Genomic DNA, 21,908 nt, shown 5'->3' with positions numbered 1-21,908 from the left:
TGGTGGTTGCCACAGGCAAGGTATGGAGGCTAGTGAAATGGCTAACAGGAGTCAAAAAGATACAAACTTCTAGGTATTAAAAAAAAAAAAGCTAAGTCCTGAGAATGTAATCCACAGCATTGCAAGTATAGTTAGTAATACTGTCTTACATATTTCAAAGTTCAGTTCACTTCAGTCACTCAGTCGTGTCCGACCCTTTGCGACCCCATGAACCACAGCACACCAGGCCTCCCTGTCCATCATCAACTCAGAGAGTCTACCCAAACCCATGTCCATTGAGTCAGTGATGCCATCCAATCATCTCATCCTCTGTCGTCCCCTTCTCCTCCTGCCCTCAATCTTGTTCAGCATCAGGGTCTTTTCCAATGAGTCAGCTCGTCGCATCAGGTGGCCAAAGGATTGGAGTTTCAGCTTCAACATCAGTCCTTCCAAAGAACACCCAGGACTGATTTCCTTTAGGATGGACTGGGTGGATATCCTTGCAGTCCAAGGGACTCTCAAGAGACTTCTCCAACACCACAGTTCAAAAGCATCAATTCTTCAGCGCTCAGCTTTCTTTATAGTCCAACTCTCACATCCATACACGGCCACTGGAAAAACCATAGCCTTGTAACATTTCAAAGTTACTAAAACAGTAAGTCTTAAAGGTTCTCATCGCAAGAAAAAAATAAAAATAGTGCAACTACCTATGGCAACAGATGTTTTCACTTTGACAAATTCTTTCAATTATCTAAGGCTTTCTGTTTCTGCTGGGGTCTTAGAATGAGACCACTAGAAACCCAAATAATCTTTCAAACACAAGGACATCAAGGGTCCTTAAAAATATGAACATAACAACCTTGTAAATCAACTACTCTTCAATAAAAAACAATTAATTAAATTTAAAAATCTGAACATTATCTGAGTAGGAATTCCATGTTTACATATTATATCTTTGTCTTCTGTGGATACCAGGATATAGCAAACATGCAGGAGGTTTTCTCCTGATCTAGAGGTCAGCAAACCGAGAGTCCACTGGCTCAAAAATGTTTTCCTGGAACAAAACCATGCCCATACCCTTAAGTATTCCATGTACCTTCTTTCACACCACAACAGCAGAGGTAAATAGTTGCAACAGAGATATGGCCCACAAAGCATATAATGACCTGGCTCTTCACAGGAAAAATTGGCCAACCCTGTCCTGGATTACAGGCTTATCAAATAAGCTTCCACAAACAGCACCTTGTAAGCTCTGTGGGCAGTTCTGAAGGATGAACTCTTTGTCGTATTGAGAGTCTAGCACATTACAGAATGTTTAGTATCCCTGGCCCGCCAGGGAACTAAAATGCTAGCAATACTCCCAGTCTCTGTGTCAACCAAAATTCCCCACACATTTCTAAACACTCTGGAAGAGAGTGGAAGGATCCCTGATTGAGAACCACTGAAGAACTAAATTAGCTCAGAGTAAAGGAGGAGCAAATACAGTCCATAAATTCTAAATGCCACCAAGACAGATGAGAAATGTCATTCCCTTTTTAGAAAGTAAACTAAACATCTATTCTTCTTCCCCGTTGACACTTAAGCCAGAAATATGTTAACAACTTCTTGATAAAATTAGGCTTTATAATTTGATTACTCTATCATGGGGCTGACTTAAAGTTTAAAAATAAATTTATAAGGCAATCTTACCGATTCGTTCCATCCAGATTTGATCTGTGAATGAAATTAAGTTTTGCATCTGCCCAATAAAGCTTCCGTTCCTCATAATCCAAAGTCAGTCCATTTGGCCAGTAAATTTCAGTGTTTACTATGACGAAGCGATCTGAGCCATCCATTCCAGCACGTTCTATCTTTGGTACTTCTCCCCAATCTGTCCAGTACATGAACCTAAAAAAACATATGAAAAGTAAACCCATGACATAAGCAGGTTAACTACCAAGTATCTTACAATCATCACTACTGGATAAAGAAAGCGCTCTCAGAAACACTAAAACTGAAATTCCTAGAAATTGTTACTGAAATTTTAATAATCTTTTTCCTTCCATGATGGTAATAACTGATTCAAGTCCAACATCATCCAGGACAAGAAAACCATGTGATCAAAGCTTTTACGGAGAAAGGGTAATTTACACTGTCTCAGTGTCAATCCTGAAAGATGATGCTGTGAAAGTGCTGCACTCAATATGCCAGCAAATTTATAAAACTCAGCAGTGGACACAGGACTGGAAAAAGTCAGTTTTCATTCCAATCCCAAAGAAAGGCAATCCCAAAGAATGCTCAAACTACCACACAACTGCACTCATCTCACACGTTAGTAAAGTAACGCTCAAAATTCTCCCAGCCATGCTTCAACATTATGTGAACTGTGAACAAGTGTTCAAGAAAAGGTTGTTTTAGAAAAGGCAGAGGAACCAGAGATCTAATTGCCAACATCCACTGAATCATCAAAAAAGCAAGAGAGTTCCAAAGAAACATCTACTTTTGCTTTACTGGCTGGGCCAAAGCCTTTGACTGTGTGGATCACCACAAACTGTGGAAAGTTCTTCAAGAGATGGAAATACCAGACCACTTGACCTGCCTCTTGAGAAATCTGTATGCAGGTCAGGAAGCAACAGTTAGAACTGGACATGGAACAATAGACTGGTTCCAAATAGGAAAAGGAGTAGTCAAGGCTGTATATTGTCACCCTGCTCATTTAACTTATATGCAGAGCACATCATGAGAAACTCTGGACTGGAAGAAGCACAAGCTGGAATCAAGATTGCCAGGAGAAATATCAATAACCTCAGATATGCAGATGACACCACCCTTATGGCAGAAAACAAAGAACTAAAGAGCCTCTTAATGAAAGTGAAAGAGGAGAGTGAAAAAGTTGGCTTAAAGCTCAACATTCAGAAAACTAAGATCATGGTATCTGTCCTATCACTTCATGGCAAATAGATGGGGAAACAGTAGAGACAATGACAGACTTTATTTTTCTGGGCTCCAAAATCACTGCAGATGGTGACTGCAGCCATGAAATTAAAAGACGCTTACACCTTGGAAGGGAAGTTATGACCAACCTAGACAGCATATTAAAAAGCAGAGACATCACTTTGCCAAGAAAGGTCCATCTAATTAAGGCTATGGTTTTTCCAATAGTCATGTATGGATATAAGAGTTGAACTATAAAGAAAGCTGAGTGCTGAAGAATTGATGCTTTTGAACTGTGGTGCTGGAGAAGACTCTTGAGAGTCCCTTGGATGGCAAGGAGATCCAACCAGTCCATCCTAAAGGAGATCAGTCCTGGGTGTTCTTTGGAAGGACTGATGTTGAAGCTGAAATTCCAGTACTTTGGCCACCTGATGGGAAGAACTGACTCACTGGAAAAGACCCTGATGTTGGAAAAGATTGAAGGTGGAAGGAGAAGGGGACAACAGAGGATGAGATGGTTGGATGGCATCACTGACTCAATGGACATGAGTTTGAGTAAACTCCGGGAGTTGGTGATGGACAGGGAAGCCTGTTGTGCTGCAGTCCATGGGGTAGCAAAGAGTCGGACACGACTGAGCAAATGAACTGAAGGAAAACAAAATGACAGACATAACTATATACAAGTAAATAACAACAATAAAATATAAATGAATTAAAGATTCCATTCAAAAAAGTATTGTAGAGGGTAAAGCCAATAGGTATTTGGGAAGAAAAAACTGACAGGACTTGGCTTGAGGAGGAATGAAGAGCAGGAACTAAAGATGATTTCTAGGTCTCTTGTCAAAAAAGGAATGCCTTAAAAGAGGTAAATATTAATACACATTAAAATAAATATACAGCTACTAAAGTAAAAGATGTTCAGTCATATAACACCAAGCAGTATGATGTTATATTTGAGATATCATCGTAACAGAGAACTGTTCTTTTGCTTGATGTCTTCAATTATCAATCATATAATTTATAACTACAAATCCTTTAAGTGTGGAAAAGTTGGATTATAAAAGATAGTGTAGCGGTGATATAAAGCAGAGATTCCAGAGCTAGGGTGCTTAGTCCTGCCACTCCCAGACACATGATTTTTGAGCAAGTTACTTCACCCTTCTGTCCCTCATATTCCTTATAACAGAAGGATTAAAAACAGATGCATGTCAAATGGTTTCTGCCAGAATTAAAGCAGTTAATATATGCAAAGCACTCAGAAGCTCTATCTATGCTCTAGCTATTGCTTTTTACATCATAAATCTCTTGTTCATCGTTTCACTTTTAGAATGAATGGCAAAGTTATTAACACAATCTTCATACTATCTGGCCCCTACCCATCTCTTCAGCTTTAATTAACACCACTCTACACTTCATATGGGCTTCCCAGGTGACGCAGTGGTAAAGAATACACCTGTCAATGCATGAGATGAAGGAGATGCAGCTTTGGTCCCTGGGTGGCAAAGATTCCCTGGAGTAAGAAATGGTAACCCACTCCAGTATTCTTGTCTGGAAAATTCTATCGACAGACGAGCATGGTGGGCTATAGTCCGTGAGGTTGCAAAGAGTCAGACAGACAGACATACACACACACGCCCCTATTCATTATATGCCAGGTACCAGACTCCCTGGCAGTACCGGGCTTTCCCTTTACCTATTATCTTCTCTTTCAGAGCTCAACTGAAATCACGTTTTCTCTAACAGGCCTTCTTTAAATCACAAATCAGGTCACACAGTCCCATAATGAGCTCTCAGAGTTCCTTACATTCATAGCATTACAACTATATTTGATCATTTGCTTAATGTTTATTACCTATAACTTACACATTTATGTTTCAGGTAATTTCTGGATTAAGAAAAAAAAAATTTTAAGTAAATGAGGAAAAAATTTTCCATTTGCTGATTTGGTAAAGAATTCCTTTTGCAGAGGCATACAAATACCTCTTTCTTAATAATGCTATTACATGAAAGAACTCTTGTCTACCACAGCCGGCAGAAAAGAAAACAACACATTAGAAGAATAAGCTGGCAGAGAAACTGACTAGTGATTTCCCATGTTCACAGACTGAATCTGGGGGCAGTATTTCTTCATGTACTTTGACATGCTAATTTCATGTCTCAGAGCCAACTGTTCAAAGGTCACTCTATCAGTAAATATTTTAGTAATGTTCTAGCTAACAGCTCATCTCAGTTTATATCTCATAAAGTCAAACATAAGAAAGACAGAATGCAATTATCCTAAGAATTCAGATCTCTCACCGTAAGAGTTTTAAAAAGAAAGCAACCAGTCAATGACAAAATACTAAATCAACCCATGTATTATTTGTTCTTTTATTACTATACAATCCAGGTCCAAAGTCTTCCTATCCTAAATGTTTTGTCCTTCTTTAAACTGAAATATAACTGACACATAACATCATGTGAGTTTAAGATGTACAACATGTTGGCTTGATACTTATATACTGAAATATGACTACCATAGCATTAGCTAACACATTTACCATTCCACATAATTACTTTCTTTTCTTCAGTGGGAACAATTAAGATCTCGTTGTTTATAATATAGTATTGTTGACTATAATCACTACATTGTGCATTAGATCTCAAGGACTTATTTATCTACTAGTTCTAGGTTTGTACCCTTAAACAACATATTCCCAACTGCTCCAACTCCCAGCTTCTGCTAACCACCAGTCTACGTTGTTTTTGTAAGTTTGGCTCTTTTAGATTCCACGTGTAAGTGATGTTATATAATATTTGTCTTTCTCTGACCGACATGTCACTTAGCATAATGCCCTCCAGGCCCACCTATGTTTCCACACATGGCAGATTATTTTTTCTCAATGGTTAATATTTCATTGTGCATATATACTGCAACTTCTTTATCCATTCATCTACTGAAGAACATGTAGGTTGTTTCTGTATCTTAGCTATTATGAATAACGTAACAATGAATTTAGGAGTACATACATCTCTTCAATTCCTGTTTTCATTTCCTTTGGGTATACAGCTAAGCTGTGAACAACAGAAATTGAAACTGCACAGGTCCACATACAAATTTTCTTTTCAACAATAACATACTACAGTACCACACAATCCAGTCAATTTTAAGAGAAATCAACCATGAATACTTGTTGGAAGGACTGATGCTGAAGCTCCAGTATTTTGGTCATCTGATGAGAACAGACAACTCATTGGAAAAGCCCCAGATGCTGAGGAAGACTGAGGGCAGGAGGAGAGGAGGGCGTCAGAGGATGAGACGGCTGGATGGCACCACCACTGCAACAGACTAATGAACATGGGCAAACTTCGGGACCTGGTGAGGGACAGGGAGGCCTAGCAGGCTGCAGTCCACGGGGTCCCAAAGCATCAGACACAACTGGGTGACTGAACAGCAACAACAGGGACAACCACACAATCCGTGGTAGGTTAAATCCACAAATGTAGCACCTCAGATACAGAGCTACCATGTACAAACAAAGGGAAGACCGTAAGTTACAAGTGGATTTTCAACTGTACAGAGGGTCAGCACCCCTAACCCACATTGTTCAAACTCAACTATAGGCCACACTGGTGGTACAGTGGTAAGAATCCACTTGCCAATGCAGGGGTCAAGGGTTCGATCCTGGTCCAGGAAGATTCCACATGCCATGGAGCAACTAAGCCTGAGCACCCTACAGTCTGTACGCTGCAGCTACTGAGCCTGTGCACCTAGGGCCCGCACTCTACAATAAAAGAAGCCATAGCAATGAGAACCCCGAACACCAAGAGGAAGAATAGCCCCCACTTGCCAAAACTAGAGAAAGCCTGCATGCAGCAACAAAGGTCCAACACAAACAAGATGAATTAAAAATAATAATAAGCTCAACTGTATATCCAGAAGTAGAATTGCTGAATCATAAGGCAGTTGCATTTTTAATTTTTTAAAGACTTCCATACTGGTTTCCATAGGAACTAAACCAATTTACATGCCTAACAACAGCGTACAAGAATTCCCTTATCTCCACATTCTCAGCATCACTTACCTTTTGTCTTCTTGATAATAAACTTTCTAACAGGTGAGAGGTGATATCTCATTGTGGTTTTGCCTTGCATTTCCCTAATGATTAGCAATACGGAGCACCTTTTCATGTAGCTACTGGCCATTTAGGTTTATTTTCTTTTGAAAAATATCTATTTAGTTCCTCTGCCCATTTTTTTAAATGGATTGGTTTAAGTTGTATAAGTTCTTACTATATTTTGGATACTAACCCTTATCTAATATATGGCTGACAAATATTTTCTCCCACTCTATAGGGCTTGGCAGGGGGACTATTTCCTTCGCTGTGCAGAAACTTTAGTACGATGTAGTCCCACTTGCTGATTTTTGCTGGTGTTGCTTGTGCTGATCTAATATTTTTCACTTTTACCTGTGAGATTTTTGAATGTTCTGGATCTTGATAAGGTGTAGGAAAAAGAGACAGGTGGGAAGATAAACTGAATATCTATGTTTATCTTTTCCCAATCAGTTATTATCCCCATAAATTAAGTGCTTTGGCTAAGAAGTAGTCTTATGTATATGGACAACATAAAAATGGCAAAATAATATAGAAGCTTTATTTTAAAAAATTGAAATTTAAACTCTATATATACCAAACTACACAATTTCTCAAACTTTCTTTAGTTCATCATTGTATATAGCATGTAACAACTCAGAAGCGGATTTACCATAAATGAAGCATAAGCAAATGCCAGGATCCCTCGTGGAGGTTCATTACAGTACCCTGCCTTTAATTTTGAACAGGCAGTCACTGCTTTGCAAGGTTCCACCGTAGATTAATTTCAGTTAAATAACATCACCCCCCACACACACAACATGGTCAAATTTCAGTTATCATGGTAACCACAAATTTCACTACCAGCCCCACAACTCACCATGTAAATGACAGATGTGTTTCATGATCTGTCATCAATCACACTCCTCTTTCAAAGTCTATGACTAGTCTCCACTGAACTGCTGTTCAGCTCACACACAGACAGCAAAGTGTACACTCGTGCTGTCTCTTTGTGCTGATAAACCTATGACAGTCTGTGAAAACATTATCAAAAGGAAACTGGCCAAGAAAGATGAAAGTGCAGCAAAGAAACGAAAAGTGATAAATATAGGAAATGAAATCTGAACTGAATATAAATGGAGCTATAGAAGGAACAGTTGACAATGGGAATGTTGACACCACTGTCATTCAAGATGCTAGACAGATACGCAGCCAGGAGAACTCAGTCAAAGCCAGCTTACCAACATAAAACAGCAAAGTGGTTGTGCCCAAGAGGATAAACACATCCCAGAGTGATGCCACCAAAACTAACTTCACACTGAAGGAACTTTCTGATAACTCACAACACTGAAAACACAAAAGATTAAATATTTTGAAAGCCTGATCCAAACACAGAGAGGTAGATTACAATTCACCAGAGCATAGGAAAGATGCTTGCTCTGTATAGCAAGTTATACAGTGAGAACAGAGTAGCATTCTCTGCTCAAACTATTCTTAATGATATTTCTAATATTTTAAATTATAGTATGTAAATACATACTAGTTTTACTGTTTTTCTACTTCCCTATACATTTACATCAGACAGTAAAAATATTTAATATTTTGATGAAAAATTTTAAAGTCACAAAAGAACTGTAATTTATATACTAATTAGTAAGACTGTTTTATGTAGTTTTGGCTTTGCATGGTGTTCCCCCCCTTTATTTTAAGAGATTTTTTTTTTTTAAATTTTTTTTTATTAGTTGGAGGCTAATCACTTCACAACGTTTCAGTGGGTTTTGTCATACATTGACATGAATCAGCCATAGAGTTACACGTATTCCCCATCCCGATCCCCCCTCCCACCTCCCTCTCCCCCCGACTCCTCTGGGTCCTCCCAGTGCACCAGGCCCGAGCACTTGTCTCATGCATCCCACCTGGGCTGGTGATCTGCTTCACCATAGATAATATACATGCTGTTCTTTCGAAACATCCCACCCTCACCTTCTCCCACAGAGTTCAAAAGTCTGTTCTGTACTTCTGTGTCTCTCTTTCTTTTTTACATATAGGGTTATCGTTACCATCTTTCTAAATCCCATATAAGAGATTTTTTTTAAAATAACTTATTTTGGTCTCCCGTGCTAGGGTTCCCAGGCTTTTCTCTAGGTGCGGTGCACCAGCCTCTCACTGTTGTGGTTTCTCTTGTTACAGAGCACAAGCTCCAAGGAATGACAGCTTCAGTAGCTACAGCACAGAGGCTCAGTAACTGTACTTCCTGGGCTCTAGAGCACAGGTTAAGCTGTTCTGAGGCATACGGCATCTTCCTGGACCAGGGATGGAACCCATGTCCCGTGCATTGGCAGATGTATTCTTTACCACTGAGCCACCAGGGAAGCCCAGTTTTTCAACTTTAGTGTTTGTCTCCATACAAAAAGCTTTTTTAAAAAATTAATCTTTGTTTCATTTTCATCAGTTCAGTTCAATGCAGTGGGATTAACACTGAGCACTCAGTACAGTTCAGTTCAGTGCAGTCACTCAGTCGTGTCCAACTCTTTGCAACCGCATGGACTGCAACATGCTAGGTCTCGCTGTCCATCACCAACTCCTGGAGTTTACTCAAACTCATGTCCATTGAGTCGGTGATGCCATCCAACCATCTCATCCTCTGTCATCCCCTTCTCCTTCTGCCTTCCATCTTTCCCAGCATCAGGGTATTTCCAAATGAGTCAGTTCTTCCCACCAGGTGGCCAAAGTATTGGAGTTTCAGCTTCAACATCAGTCCTTCCAAAAAATATTCAGGACTGATTTCCTTTAGGATGGACTGGGAGGATCTCTTTGCAGTCCAAGAAAATCTCAAGAGTCTTCTCCAACACCACAGTTCAAAAACCATCAATTCTCCGGCACTCAGCTTTCTTTATAGTCCAACTCTCACATTCATACATGACCACTGGAAAAACCACAGCCTTGACTAGATGGACTTTTGTTGACAAACCGATGTCTCTGCTTTTTAATATGCTGTCTAGGTTGGTCATAACTTCCCTTCCAAGGAGTAAGCGTCTTTTAATTTCATGGCTGCAATCACCATCTGCAGTGATTTTGGAGCCAAAAAAATTAAAGTCAGCCACTGTTTTCCCATTTATTTGCCATGAAGTGATGGGACCAGATACCATGATCTTAGTTTTCTAAATGTTAAGCTTTAAGCCAACTTTTTCCCTCTCCTCTTTCATTTTCATCAAGAGATTCTTTAGTTCTTCTTCACTTTCTGCCATAAGGGTGGTGTCATCTGCATATCTGAGGTTACTGATACTTCTCCCGGCAATCTTGATTCCAGCTTGTGCTTCTTCCAGGCCAGTTTCTCATGATGTGCTCTGCATATAAGTTAAATGAGCAGGGTGACAATATACAGCCTTAACTACTCCTTTTCCTATTTGGAACCAGTCTGTTGCTCCATGCCCAGTTTTAACTGTTGCTTCCTGACCTGCAGATTTCTCAAGAGGCAGATAGGTGGTCTGGTAATTCCATCTCTTGAAGAATTTTCCACAGTTTACGGTGATCCACAGAGTCAAAGGCTTTGGCATAGTCAATAAAGCAGAAATAGATGTTTTTCTGGAACTCTCTTGCTTTTTTAATAATCCAATGGATGTTGGCAATTAGATCTCTGGTTCCTCTGCCTTTTCTAAACCAGTTTGAACATCTGGAAATCCACGGTTCATGTACTGTTGAAGCCTGGCTTGGAGACTTTTGAGCATTACTTTACTGACATGTGAGGTGAGTGCAATTGCACAGTAGTTTGAGCATTCTTTGGCTTTGCCTTTCTTGGTGATTGGAATGAAAACTGACCTTTTCCAGTCCTGTGGCCACTGCTGAGTTTTCCAAATTTGCTGGCATATTGAGTGCAGCACTTTCACAGCATCATCTTTCAGGATTTGAAATAGCTCAACTGGAGTTACATCACCTCCACTGGCTTTGTTCGTAGTGACTCTTCTTAAGGCCCACTTGACTTCACATTCCAGGATGTCTGGCTCTAGGTGAGTGATCACACCATCATGATTAACTCGGTTGTGAAGATCTTTTTGCATAGTTGTTTTGTGTATTCTTGCCACCTCTGTCCTTTACTGAACCCATCTTTGCATGAAATGTTCCCTTGGTATCTCTAATTTTCTTGAAGTGATGTTTAGTCTGTCCCATTCTATTGTTTTCCTCTATTTCTTTGCACAGATCACCGAGGAAGGCTTTCTTATCTCTACTTGCTATTCTTTGGAATTCTGAATTCAAATGGGTGTATCGTTCCTTTTCTCCTTTGCTTTTCACTTCTCTTCTTTTCACAGCTATTTGTAAGACGTTCTCAGACAGCCATTTTGCTTTTCTGCATTTCTTTTTCTTGGGGATGGTCTTGAACGCTGTCTCCTGTACAATGCCTCAAACCTCAGTCCATAGTTCATCAGCCACTCTGTCTATCAGATCTAGTCACTTAAATCTATTTGTCACTTCCACGAAGTATAATGGTAAGGGATGAGCACCTACCAACTGACAAACACCTCTTGAGGATGGTCCTGGCATTCAAGGGGTTCTCAGACTAGACAGTTTTCAAATATCATAGGGCTATAAGACAGCTAAAGTGTGACCTCTCTACTCTGACAGCAACAGAAGAGCGGCCACAAGGCCAATCAAGAGGTAATGACACCTGAGCTGAGCCTTGAAGGAGAAGCAGGATGAATTATAAGAAATTAGAAGGAAAAAAACATACAGTGAGCACAAATTGTATGTGAGAGGAACTACATGCATTCCCAATATTACTACAGCATAAAATGAAAAGTCTGAGGTCAGGGATGAAATCCACTCCAAGACCCTGAGCAAAGTGGTAAATGGAAAAAAGTATTACAAAAGCCCTCTTTCCACTGCCTTACACATGCCATTTTACTGTGATTAGTATTATGGTTCCAAATAAATTAAGGCATTATTTTGAGACCAATCACTCAGAGTTGAAAGAAAAATGAACTGCCTAGGTTAAATGTAAACATGACTTCATTAAAAGCCAAACAATGTTTATTACAGCTTTCCAGGGGAAGGAAGACACGAAAACTGGGAGACTAAAAAGCTTCTCCAGCTAACATTACTGAATTCCTCCCACAAGAAAAGTCAATAAAAGAAATCACAGCACCACCAATTTCCAAAGATACAGTAAAACGAAACCTAAAATTTAGCTGCAAACACAAATACAGAAGGTCATCTAAGAAACTGCTTTCACCTTGGTGGTGGTGGTGGTGTAGTCGGCAAGTTGTGTCTGACTCTTGCGACCCCATGGACTGTAGCCCACCAGGCTCCTCCGTCCTCCATACCGTGGATTTCCCAAGCAAGAATACTAGAGTGGGTTGCCATTTCATTCTCCAAGGGATCTTCCTGACCCAGGGGTCAAACCGGGGTCTCCTCCATTGCAGGCAGATTCTTTACCAACTGAGCCACCAGGAAAGCCCCACCTTACATAAGACTAAATCTAAGGAGATGGCCAGACTTATGTTTTGTTTGTTCATCAGGTGTCAGTACCAACTAAGCATCAAATATCTTCTATGTGAATGTACAAATCAATAAACATTAGTAATGTGGAAATATTCGAAGTGTTGAATAACTCTGTTGAATTGCACAGATTGCCCTGAATGAACTGTCTTTATTGTTGTTGTTCAGTCGCTCAGTTGTATCCAACTCTTTGCGACCCCATGGACTGCAGCACACCAGGCTTCACCACCTCCCGGAGCTTGCTCACACTCATATCCATTTAGTCAATGATGCCTTCCAACCATCTCATCCTCTGTTGTCCCCTTCTCTTCCTGCCTTCAATCTTTCCCAGCATCAAGGTCTTTTCAAATGAGTCAGCTCTTTGCATCAAGTGGCCAAAGTATTGGAATTTCAGCATCAGTCCTTCCAATGAATATTCAGGGTTGATTTCCTTTAGGATTGACTAGTTTGATCTCTCTGCAGTCCAAGCAACTCTCAAGAGTCTTCTCCAACACAATTCAAAGGCATAAATTCTTCAGCAAGCAGCCTTCTTTATGGTCCCACACTCACCTTCATACATGACTACTGGAAAAACCATAGCTTTGACTAGACGGGCCTTTGTGGGCAAAGCAATGTCTCTATTTTTTAATATGCTGTTGTGGTTGGTCATAGCTTTTCTTCCAAGGAGTAAGCATCTTTTAATTTCATGGCTGCAGTCACCATTTGCAGTGATTCTGTAGCCCAAGAAAAGAAAGTATGTCACTGTTTCCAGTTTCCCCATCTATTTGCCATGAAGTGATGGGACTGGATATCACGATCTTAGTTTTGTGAATGTTGAGTTTTAAGCCAGCTTTTTCACTCTCCTCTTTCACTTTCATCAAGAGTTCCTCCTCACTTTCTGCTATAAAGGTGGTGTCATCAGCATACCTGAGGTTATTGATATTTCTCCCAGCAATCTTGATTCCAGCTTGTGCTTTACCCAGCCCAGCATTTCTCATGATGTACTCTGCATATAAATTAAATAAGCAGGGTGACAATATACAGCCTTGACGTACTCCTTTCCCAATTCAACCAGTCCATTATTCCACGTCCAATTCTAACTGCTGCTTCATGATCTGCATACAAGTTTCTCTGGAGGCAGGTAAGGTGGTCTGGTATTCCCATCTCTTTAAGAACTTTTCACAGTTTTGTTGTGATCCACACAATCAAAGGTTTTAACGTAGTCACTGAAGCAGAAGCTTTTCTGGAATTCTCTTGCTTTTTCTATGATCCAACAGATGTTAGCAATTTGGTCTCTGGTTCCTCTACGTTTTCTAAATCCAGCTTAAACATCTGGGAGTTCTTCGTTCACATACTGTTGAACCTAGCTTGGAGAATTCTGAGTATTACTTTGCTAGCATGTGAAATCAATGTAACTGTGTGGCAGTCTGAACATTCTTTAGCATTGCCCTTCTTTGGGACTGGAATGAAAACTGACCTTTACCAGTCCTGTGGCCACTGCTGAGTTTTCCAGATTTCCTGGGCAAGAATAGCAGAGTGGGTTGCTATTTCCTTTTCCGGGGGATGTTGCCGACCCGGGAACTGACCCAACGTCTGCTGCACTGGCAGGCAGTCTTCACCACTGAGCCACATGGGAGGCTCCCTGAAGTGCCTACCTGTGCGGATATTTGCTCTGATGAAAAAGTAGTGACGGGTAAAACTTCAGGGTGCAACAATACTGTACCAACAGTCACTGCATTTATTCTTCACCATATACAAAAGAAAAGCCAGTCTCAATGAATACTGACATTGGTAAGGTAGACAATTATTAATTTCATTGAGTCTTCACCTTTGACTATGCATTTAATATTCTGTGCGACAAAATGCAATCTACAGAGAAAGGACTTCTGCAGTACATGAAAGTAGAATGGCTGTCTTGAGAAAAAGCACCTTGTCAACTGAGACAGATGTTTTCATGGAATGCAATTTCTCACTTTAAAAAAAATAATGATAAACTATGATTAATAAAACTTAGGTATCAGGCAGATTACTTTTGTGGAAATAGATGAAATGACCTTGTCACTTCAATTTGTTGCCAGTAACAAAATCTGAGCTTTCCGCATTCAATCTGTTGCAGTACATTACATATATCTGACTAAGGACTTATGTTTACAATGTATGAAGAGCCCCTAAAATTCAACAGAAGACAACCAACCAAATTAAAGACTGAGCAAAAGATCTGAATAGACAGATCAACAAGACATACAAATGGCAAAGAATCACACAAAAAAAGGAGTCAACATAATTATTCATCTCAAAAATGAAAATTTAAACTATCACTATGTATCTATCAAGATGGATAAACTTTAAAAAAATAGACAATACAAAGTACTAGCAAAGATGCAGAGCAACTGAAACTCTAATACACCGCTAGTGTTAATGCAAAATGGTACGTCCACTTTGGAAAACTGTTTCCTATGTTAAGTAAACATTCCCATAAGATCTAGTAACCCCATTCCTCTTTTCAAGGGAAATTAAATATGTATTCACACAAAAATCTGTATAATATTTATAGCAGATGTATTCACAGTCACCAAAAATTAAACAATGTTCTTCAAATGGGGATAGACAAACTGTGACACATTCGAACAATACTCTAAGCAATGAAAAGAAAACCACTGTAATAAAAATAAAATTTAAAAAGACATAAGGAAAACCATTTTAGCTGTTAGAAATCAAAATAATGGTTATTTCTGGGGAAGGAATGGAACATGGGAGGCACTTCAAGAATGCTGGCATTGTACTGTTTTTTACCTATATGCTGCTCACATTGGTGTGATCACATTTATAAACTTAATTTGCTCTCTTAATATGATGTGTACATTTTCTGTATCTGTGTTATAATAAATGTTTATAGTTTTAGGGAAAAGAACCACCAACACACACAACAACATATATAAACTTCAAAAAGAGAGAGTAGCTGGAGTCAAATACTAGAAGATACATGATTCCATTTATGTTACTTTCTAGAAAAAACAAAACTGTGTAGAGTCAGAAAACAAATCGGTGGTTGCTAGAGCTGCAGGTAGAGGAAAAGGTTGATGACAAAAAGAAAAAATTTGGGGAGCTCATGAATTACTCTCTAATTTAATTGTGTAAGTAATTACCCGAATGTATATGTGTGTGCCCTCAGCTGTGTCCGACTCTGAGACCCATGGACGGTAGCCCACCAGGTCCCTCTCTGTCCATGGAATTTTCCAGGCAAGAATACTGGAGTAGGTTGCCACTTCCTACTCCAGGGCATCTTCCCGACCCAGGGATGGAACCAGCATCTCTTGCATTGGCAGGGGGATTCTGAACCAATGGGGATCAACATCCAAATGTATATATTTGTCTAAACTCAGGAACGGCCACCAGAAAGCATAAATTTAACGTACACAAATTTTACTTTTTTTAATGGGTAGAAGACTTCACTAAATACTTCACACAAGAAGATGCATGAATGGCCAGCTGGCACATAAAAAGATGCTCAATCTCAATCATCACGGAAGTAGAATAAGATTCCACTTCACAACCCCTAAAATGGCTAACATTAAAAAGACCAAAAATTCCAAGTGTTGGTAAGGATGGAGCAAATGAAACTCTCATACACAACTAGTATCAACTTTGAAAACTAGTTTGACAGTTTCTTAGAAAGTTAAATGCACACTTAACCCTATGAACCAGTAATTCTAGTTTTAGGTATTTACTCAAGAGAAATTAAAACATATCCACACAATGATCTCTACATATAAGTTCAGAGAAGTTTTATTCATAATAACCAAAAACTGGAAATAACACAAATGCCCATCAAGAGGATGATAAACCAACTCTGGCATATTCATACAATACAACACTACTCAGCAATGTAAAAGAACTATTCACATAATCAACAATAAGGATGTCTTTTTAAAATTATGGTAAACAAAAGATTTCAGTCTCAAAAGAGTACCTACACAAGGACTCCATTATATCAAGTTCTAGATTCAGCAAAACCAACCTACAGTGATAGAAGTTAGATCAGTAGTTGTGGCAGTAGAAGTAGGAATTCACTTGAAACAGACTATGGCAGTTTTCTGGACTGATATGATAAAACAGTTTTGTTTGCTGTATTTTTTTTTAAGGGGGTAATGGTAGATACACACATATATGAAAACTCATCAAGCTTTAAATATTAATATATATATATTTTATACATAAATTTTATCTCAAAAATGTTGCTTAAAACACAAACAGGAAACAGACTATTTTTAGAGTTACGCAAAGATAACTTCTTCTCTATAGAAGCTTTTCCCAGCCTGTCCAGACAAAGCAGAGTTACTCTCTCCTGTGTTCCTATAGCTTGTTTTGCTATGTTAGAATGTTAACACTTATCATGGTTTGTAGATAAACTATGAAGAACTCACACAGGCAGACCATAAACAATTTGCACACAATCAAAATGCAGATAGCAAGTTAGCACTACTGTCCTTTTTGTATAATTTACAGAGGTCTCACAACTGTCACTAAGCTTGTCTAAAGAAGCACTAAATTTATAAGAACTCAGTGTTTAGTTTATGACATAATAAAAAGTTGCCACAATGAACTACTCAGCTCAAGAAAAATTTTAGCAATAAATAAAATTATCTGCACGCCACTGCTCATCAAAACTAATAAATAATACTTCTATTACTTAACACTAAGAAATATATCGTGTCATGTTACTTCAGATCACATTCATATAAAGGCTTCAACTACAACAAATGAAACAGGCATTTGTCAAGTGAAAATCTGATAAAAATTTAGAATTTTTAAATGAAGCTTGCTGGTATTTTCATTTGTTCAAATGTTTCAAATTTAAAGTAATACATTTCATCTATAAATACTAAACACTTCCAGATGTAATTTGATTAACTTTTAAGTTAGAAACTCATTACAAACTTAATAGAGAAAGGGAAAGAGGAACAGCGGCAGAAAAAGACAATTTTATAAGTTACTAAGGTATTAATTTTTTAAAATGTATTGAGCATCTATTAGGAGCTCATTGGCATCATGCCTGACATGGTAATACAAAAACAGGCAAGGGAAAACTATTGGTAAAATTATCCTTTTACAAAATCACTGCTGATTACATTGAGGTCCTGGCTAGAGGGAGAGGCAACTAGAGAAAGCACAGAACTTCTCAAATATTTCAAATGAGAACTGATGAAGATAAAAGTTGAGGGATGGATCCAGTGAGAGGAGAAAGATAAACGGCAGAGTAGGCTGGCAGTCCATATTGGTGTCATTCAACAAATATGCAATATAGACAGAGACTAGGAGGCAACGTATCAAGTTCAGATAAAGATGAAATAAGCACGCTGACCTCACTGTTCTTCCTTCTATTAATATATTCAAAGAATAAGCAGAAAGAGTAACAAACAAACAACAAAAAGTGCAACAATTAAGGAAGGGCTGGACTTAAAAAGCAAATAAAATAAAAAGTAGTTAACAATCATTGAAGTTGAACTATAGTATTAACAAGGCAAAAGAAACAATTAAGAGTTGCATACAAAACCAAGTGAACTCCAAAGTGTAAGAGTTAGGCCACCTTTTAAGGACACAATGTAATAGATACATGGTAAAAATCTAACTATAAGAGCCATGGGGGCCTCAAGAACCTTCTCCTACTATAAAATCTGTTTTGAGAAAACTTCTAAAATCACATCCATAATTAATCACACGGGGACTAAAGCCAGTGAAAAAAATTCTGACCTAATGAGAGTGAAAAGAAAAGGGCCATGCAGAATTCACACAGCCTTCCTCTTCATCCCTGAAGCAGTTCTGTTATACTTCGGTTAGGTAGCTATCTCTTTTCAGTGAAATTTTTACAGAGAATATATAGTATTTCTTTTAACATTTTTTTTTTAAAGATTCTATTACTGAGGCACAGGAAAGAACATGGGTTCTATTAAACACAATCCTTGCTCTGAAAATATGTATGCATCATAATGGAATTCTGCATGTATAAACTGATTACCCTGGAGACAAATGATCCTCAGGCACCCAGTCTGGCTTTAAGAGTGAGTGGACACAATACAAAGAATATATTTAATTCAGAAATAACATCGATGTAACACTACTGGAAAATAAAGCTTATAAATCTGATTTAAATAACAGACCAAATCAACTTAATTCCCTACTCTTATCAAAGAAAATGTTAACTACAGCAATTCTACCAAACTGCTGTTATCCACACTCCTCTTTCTGAAGAAAACAAGGTGATGCATTTTGAGCTCCTTTAAATAAAATAAAAATGATACATTAACATCTGGAATGTAATCCTCCTCCTTCTAGACACTCACTAATATCCTGATTCTTCAGGACAGTTCAAATATCACCACACCTAAGTGAAAGCATTTCATGAGTTCCTCAAGCACACCCTCCTCTGTACTCCTCCAGCGCTGTGTACATTTCAAATACGTATGGTATTAGGATGGTTTTCACATTTCCTGCCCCTCTATACTCCAGGCCTTTGTTTCATTCATAGCTGTATCCCCTATCCTAAAGCCATCTAATATAATGGCAAGCATACTTATATAGCACTCAAATGTTAATAGTGGTCTGCACTCATCAGCTCTTGGATCATCTTGTATGTGGGTCTCATTAGAGATGATATTCTTGAAAAATACAGGTAGGATTTTATTTTAATGAATACCATTATTCCTCTACTATGCTCCAGTAACAACAAGCTGTTTGTTATTCCTTGAATGTATAATGAATGGCATGACAAAAGTCTGGTACATAACGTTCCTACTGACTAAAAGCTATTAGCCATTTCCACACCTTGTCCCTCTTGGCCAACAACTGCTCACCTCGAAAGCACAACCTGAAATAGCCTCCTGAGTAACTGATTACTCTCTCCAACTGAACAAATTCCCAAAGCAACACCTGCAAAGCTGTACTACACACATTGCTTCTCTAAATTTAAAACTAGTTATACCTAATAAATCTATGCAATCAGTCTCGTCTCTGTGCACATTTTGTTACTAGGTCACCTCAGAGAGTGTATTGGAATATCTCATGGCTCAAACCTAAAAACTATACATATAGCTTCACTGACTGCTTTTTTAATGGCCTGGTGAAGAGAACAAAGGTAAAATCACTTCAGTCATGCCCTGTGAGGACTTCAACCACATGTCTGATGTACTAGAGGAACCCCACAGTTAAGTTCCTGGGAGAATCCTGCCCTCGCCCTTGCGGGCTCGGTTACATTTCTAGCCCCCCCGACCTGCTCTTACTGACCTGCGCTGTGCCCTGACGCTGGAAAACACTGAGGGCAGGAGGAGAAGGGGACGGGCGACAGAGGATGAGACTGCCGGATGGCATCACCGACTCAATGGACACGTCTGAGCAAGCTCCGGGAGTTGGAGATGGACAGGGAAGCCTGGCGTGCTGCAGTCCGTGGGGTCGCACAGAGTCAGACGTGACTGAGGGCCTGAACTGGACTGACCTACTTCACCAACTGCACTGTGCACCGGTGCTGCAGGACAAAGGCCAAACAACGGGTCACTGGTGACGCTGCAAGCGCGCTGCTCACTGCTGTGTCCAGCGGCTTCTTTACGAGGACTACTGGGGGCAGAAACTGGCTTCAATAATGTGAGTCAAGACGATTTCTCATTGACTGTTATTACTCTTATCATCAGTAGTCTATTCTTTAGACTGGCTTAGATAATTCCTAAGGCCTAGTCCGCTTCCAAATTTTATATTTCTATTAAATTCTTATTCCTTTATATCTATCATCACACTCAATTCATTCTTTCAACATTAGAAAGGAAAATAAAGACAATATTCAAGCATGGGACACATACAAACAAATCCTACGACCATTCACTTACAAAATGTGCTAGCGTGGATAGTCAGCATCTAAACTACCCTCCTATGGCTTAAGAATCCTCACCTTATGAGGCAGAACCACTAACTGCAACTAAAGAAACTGAAAACACCAGCTATTTGCTTTCCAAACCTTCCGTGCAATTGGGACAGGTGCATGAGATCTGGGTTGACCTGTCAGACAAACCCAGGACAGGAGGAGGAAACAGCTGCAGGAGCACCAGGGACCACAGCCACCCATTCTGGTGAGGCTGTGTCTAAGAGCAAAGACTAGTTAAATCCAGTTTAAGCTAACTCATTCAGCTAACTCATCCAACTCCTATTTCAGTTGGTAAAGAATCTGACTGCAATGCAGGAGACCTGGGTTTGATTCCTGGGTTGGGAAGATCCCCTGGAGAAGGAAATGGCAACCCTCTCCAGTATTCTTGCCTGGAGAATCCCAAGGACAGAGGAGCCTGGCGGGCTACAGTCCATGAGGTCTCAAGAGTCGGACACAACTGAGCGACTAAACCACCACCACCATCCTTCTTTTATCCAATTTTTCAGGGGAACACTGGCATCAGTTTAAGGCGTACCTGCTGCCTCAGGTCAGAGAGAGAGTATAAAGAGTGGTGAGTATGCCATCCAACAGTGATGCCTTCACCACACCAGGTATGTGCTATGATCTGTTACACAGCTCCTGGATGCGGATTCCAAGTCTGTCTTACTACCATTTAGGAAATTCTATGAGTAACCCAGTGTCTTCTTTAAAAAAGCTTTCTCTGTTTAAATTAGAGAAACCTTCCATCTGTACCCTGAAACAACAGCTTAATGAAAACTGATGAAAAAGCAACAATTTGGAAAAGCCAACTTAACATTAAAACATGGTATATATGTCACCATAAATAATGCAACAATAAGGCATAAAACAAAATTTAACTGAACTGTTTGCTTTATCTACGTTTATAACTTCCAAAATCCAATAATCACCAATATATAATGACATTGAGATAATCAGTTCTTGAATATTCAGAAACCAGAACTGTACATTTAACAGTTCTTATATGTACATATAACATATAACAGTCATGCTATGGCCTGAATGTCCCCCCAACCTTTACGACCATATGTTAAAATCCAAACTCTCAAGGTAACAGTTATTAGGAGGCATGGCCTCTGGGGTGAAGCCCTCATGAATGGAATTAATACTTTTATTTAAAAGGCCCCGTCAAGTTCCCCTACCCCCTCTACCATGTGCAGTCAGAGTGAAAAAAAAAAAAAAAGCCGACTAGGAAGCCGACTCTCACCTGACACCAAACCTGCCAGTACCTTGATCTTGGACTTCCCAACCCCCAGAACTGTGAGAAATAAACTTCTGTTGTTTATAAGCCACCAGTTATGGTATATTGTTACAGAAGCCCAAACATACTAATACAAGTTATCTTGAGCACCATATTTCTTAGATTATGCACCCCCTTCCCCACACAGACACAACAGTAATAAAAATAACAGTAACACGAATACCACTACCAACAACAATAGCAGCAACAGCATGATATACCTAATGCATATATTTTTAAACTCTGGTAGCATTTGAGAATGACCTGAAAAACTCATTAAAAA

The 21,908-nt window shown here is 39.2% G+C and overlaps 1 protein-coding gene across 2 annotated transcripts in view; it reads right to left on the bottom strand.

The window, feature by feature from the left end:
* LRP6 (LDL receptor related protein 6) overlaps positions 1-21,908 on the bottom strand; it is a 165,354-nt gene that overhangs the window by 94,402 nt on the left and 49,044 nt on the right. For both annotated transcript variants that reach the window (XM_065941188.1, XM_065941181.1), the window contains exon 3: positions 1,669-1,866. In XM_065941188.1, coding sequence (XP_065797260.1) covers positions 1,669-1,866 — 198 coding nt within the window. The remainder of the gene's footprint in view (positions 1-1,668; positions 1,867-21,908) is intronic.

Source organism: Muntiacus reevesi, chromosome 1, assembly GCF_963930625.1.
Source record: "Muntiacus reevesi chromosome 1, mMunRee1.1, whole genome shotgun sequence".
Taxonomy (NCBI): Eukaryota; Metazoa; Chordata; class Mammalia; order Artiodactyla; family Cervidae; genus Muntiacus; species Muntiacus reevesi.
Note: the sequence above shows the minus strand (reverse complement) of the source record. Positions and strands in the feature narration are given on the sequence as shown.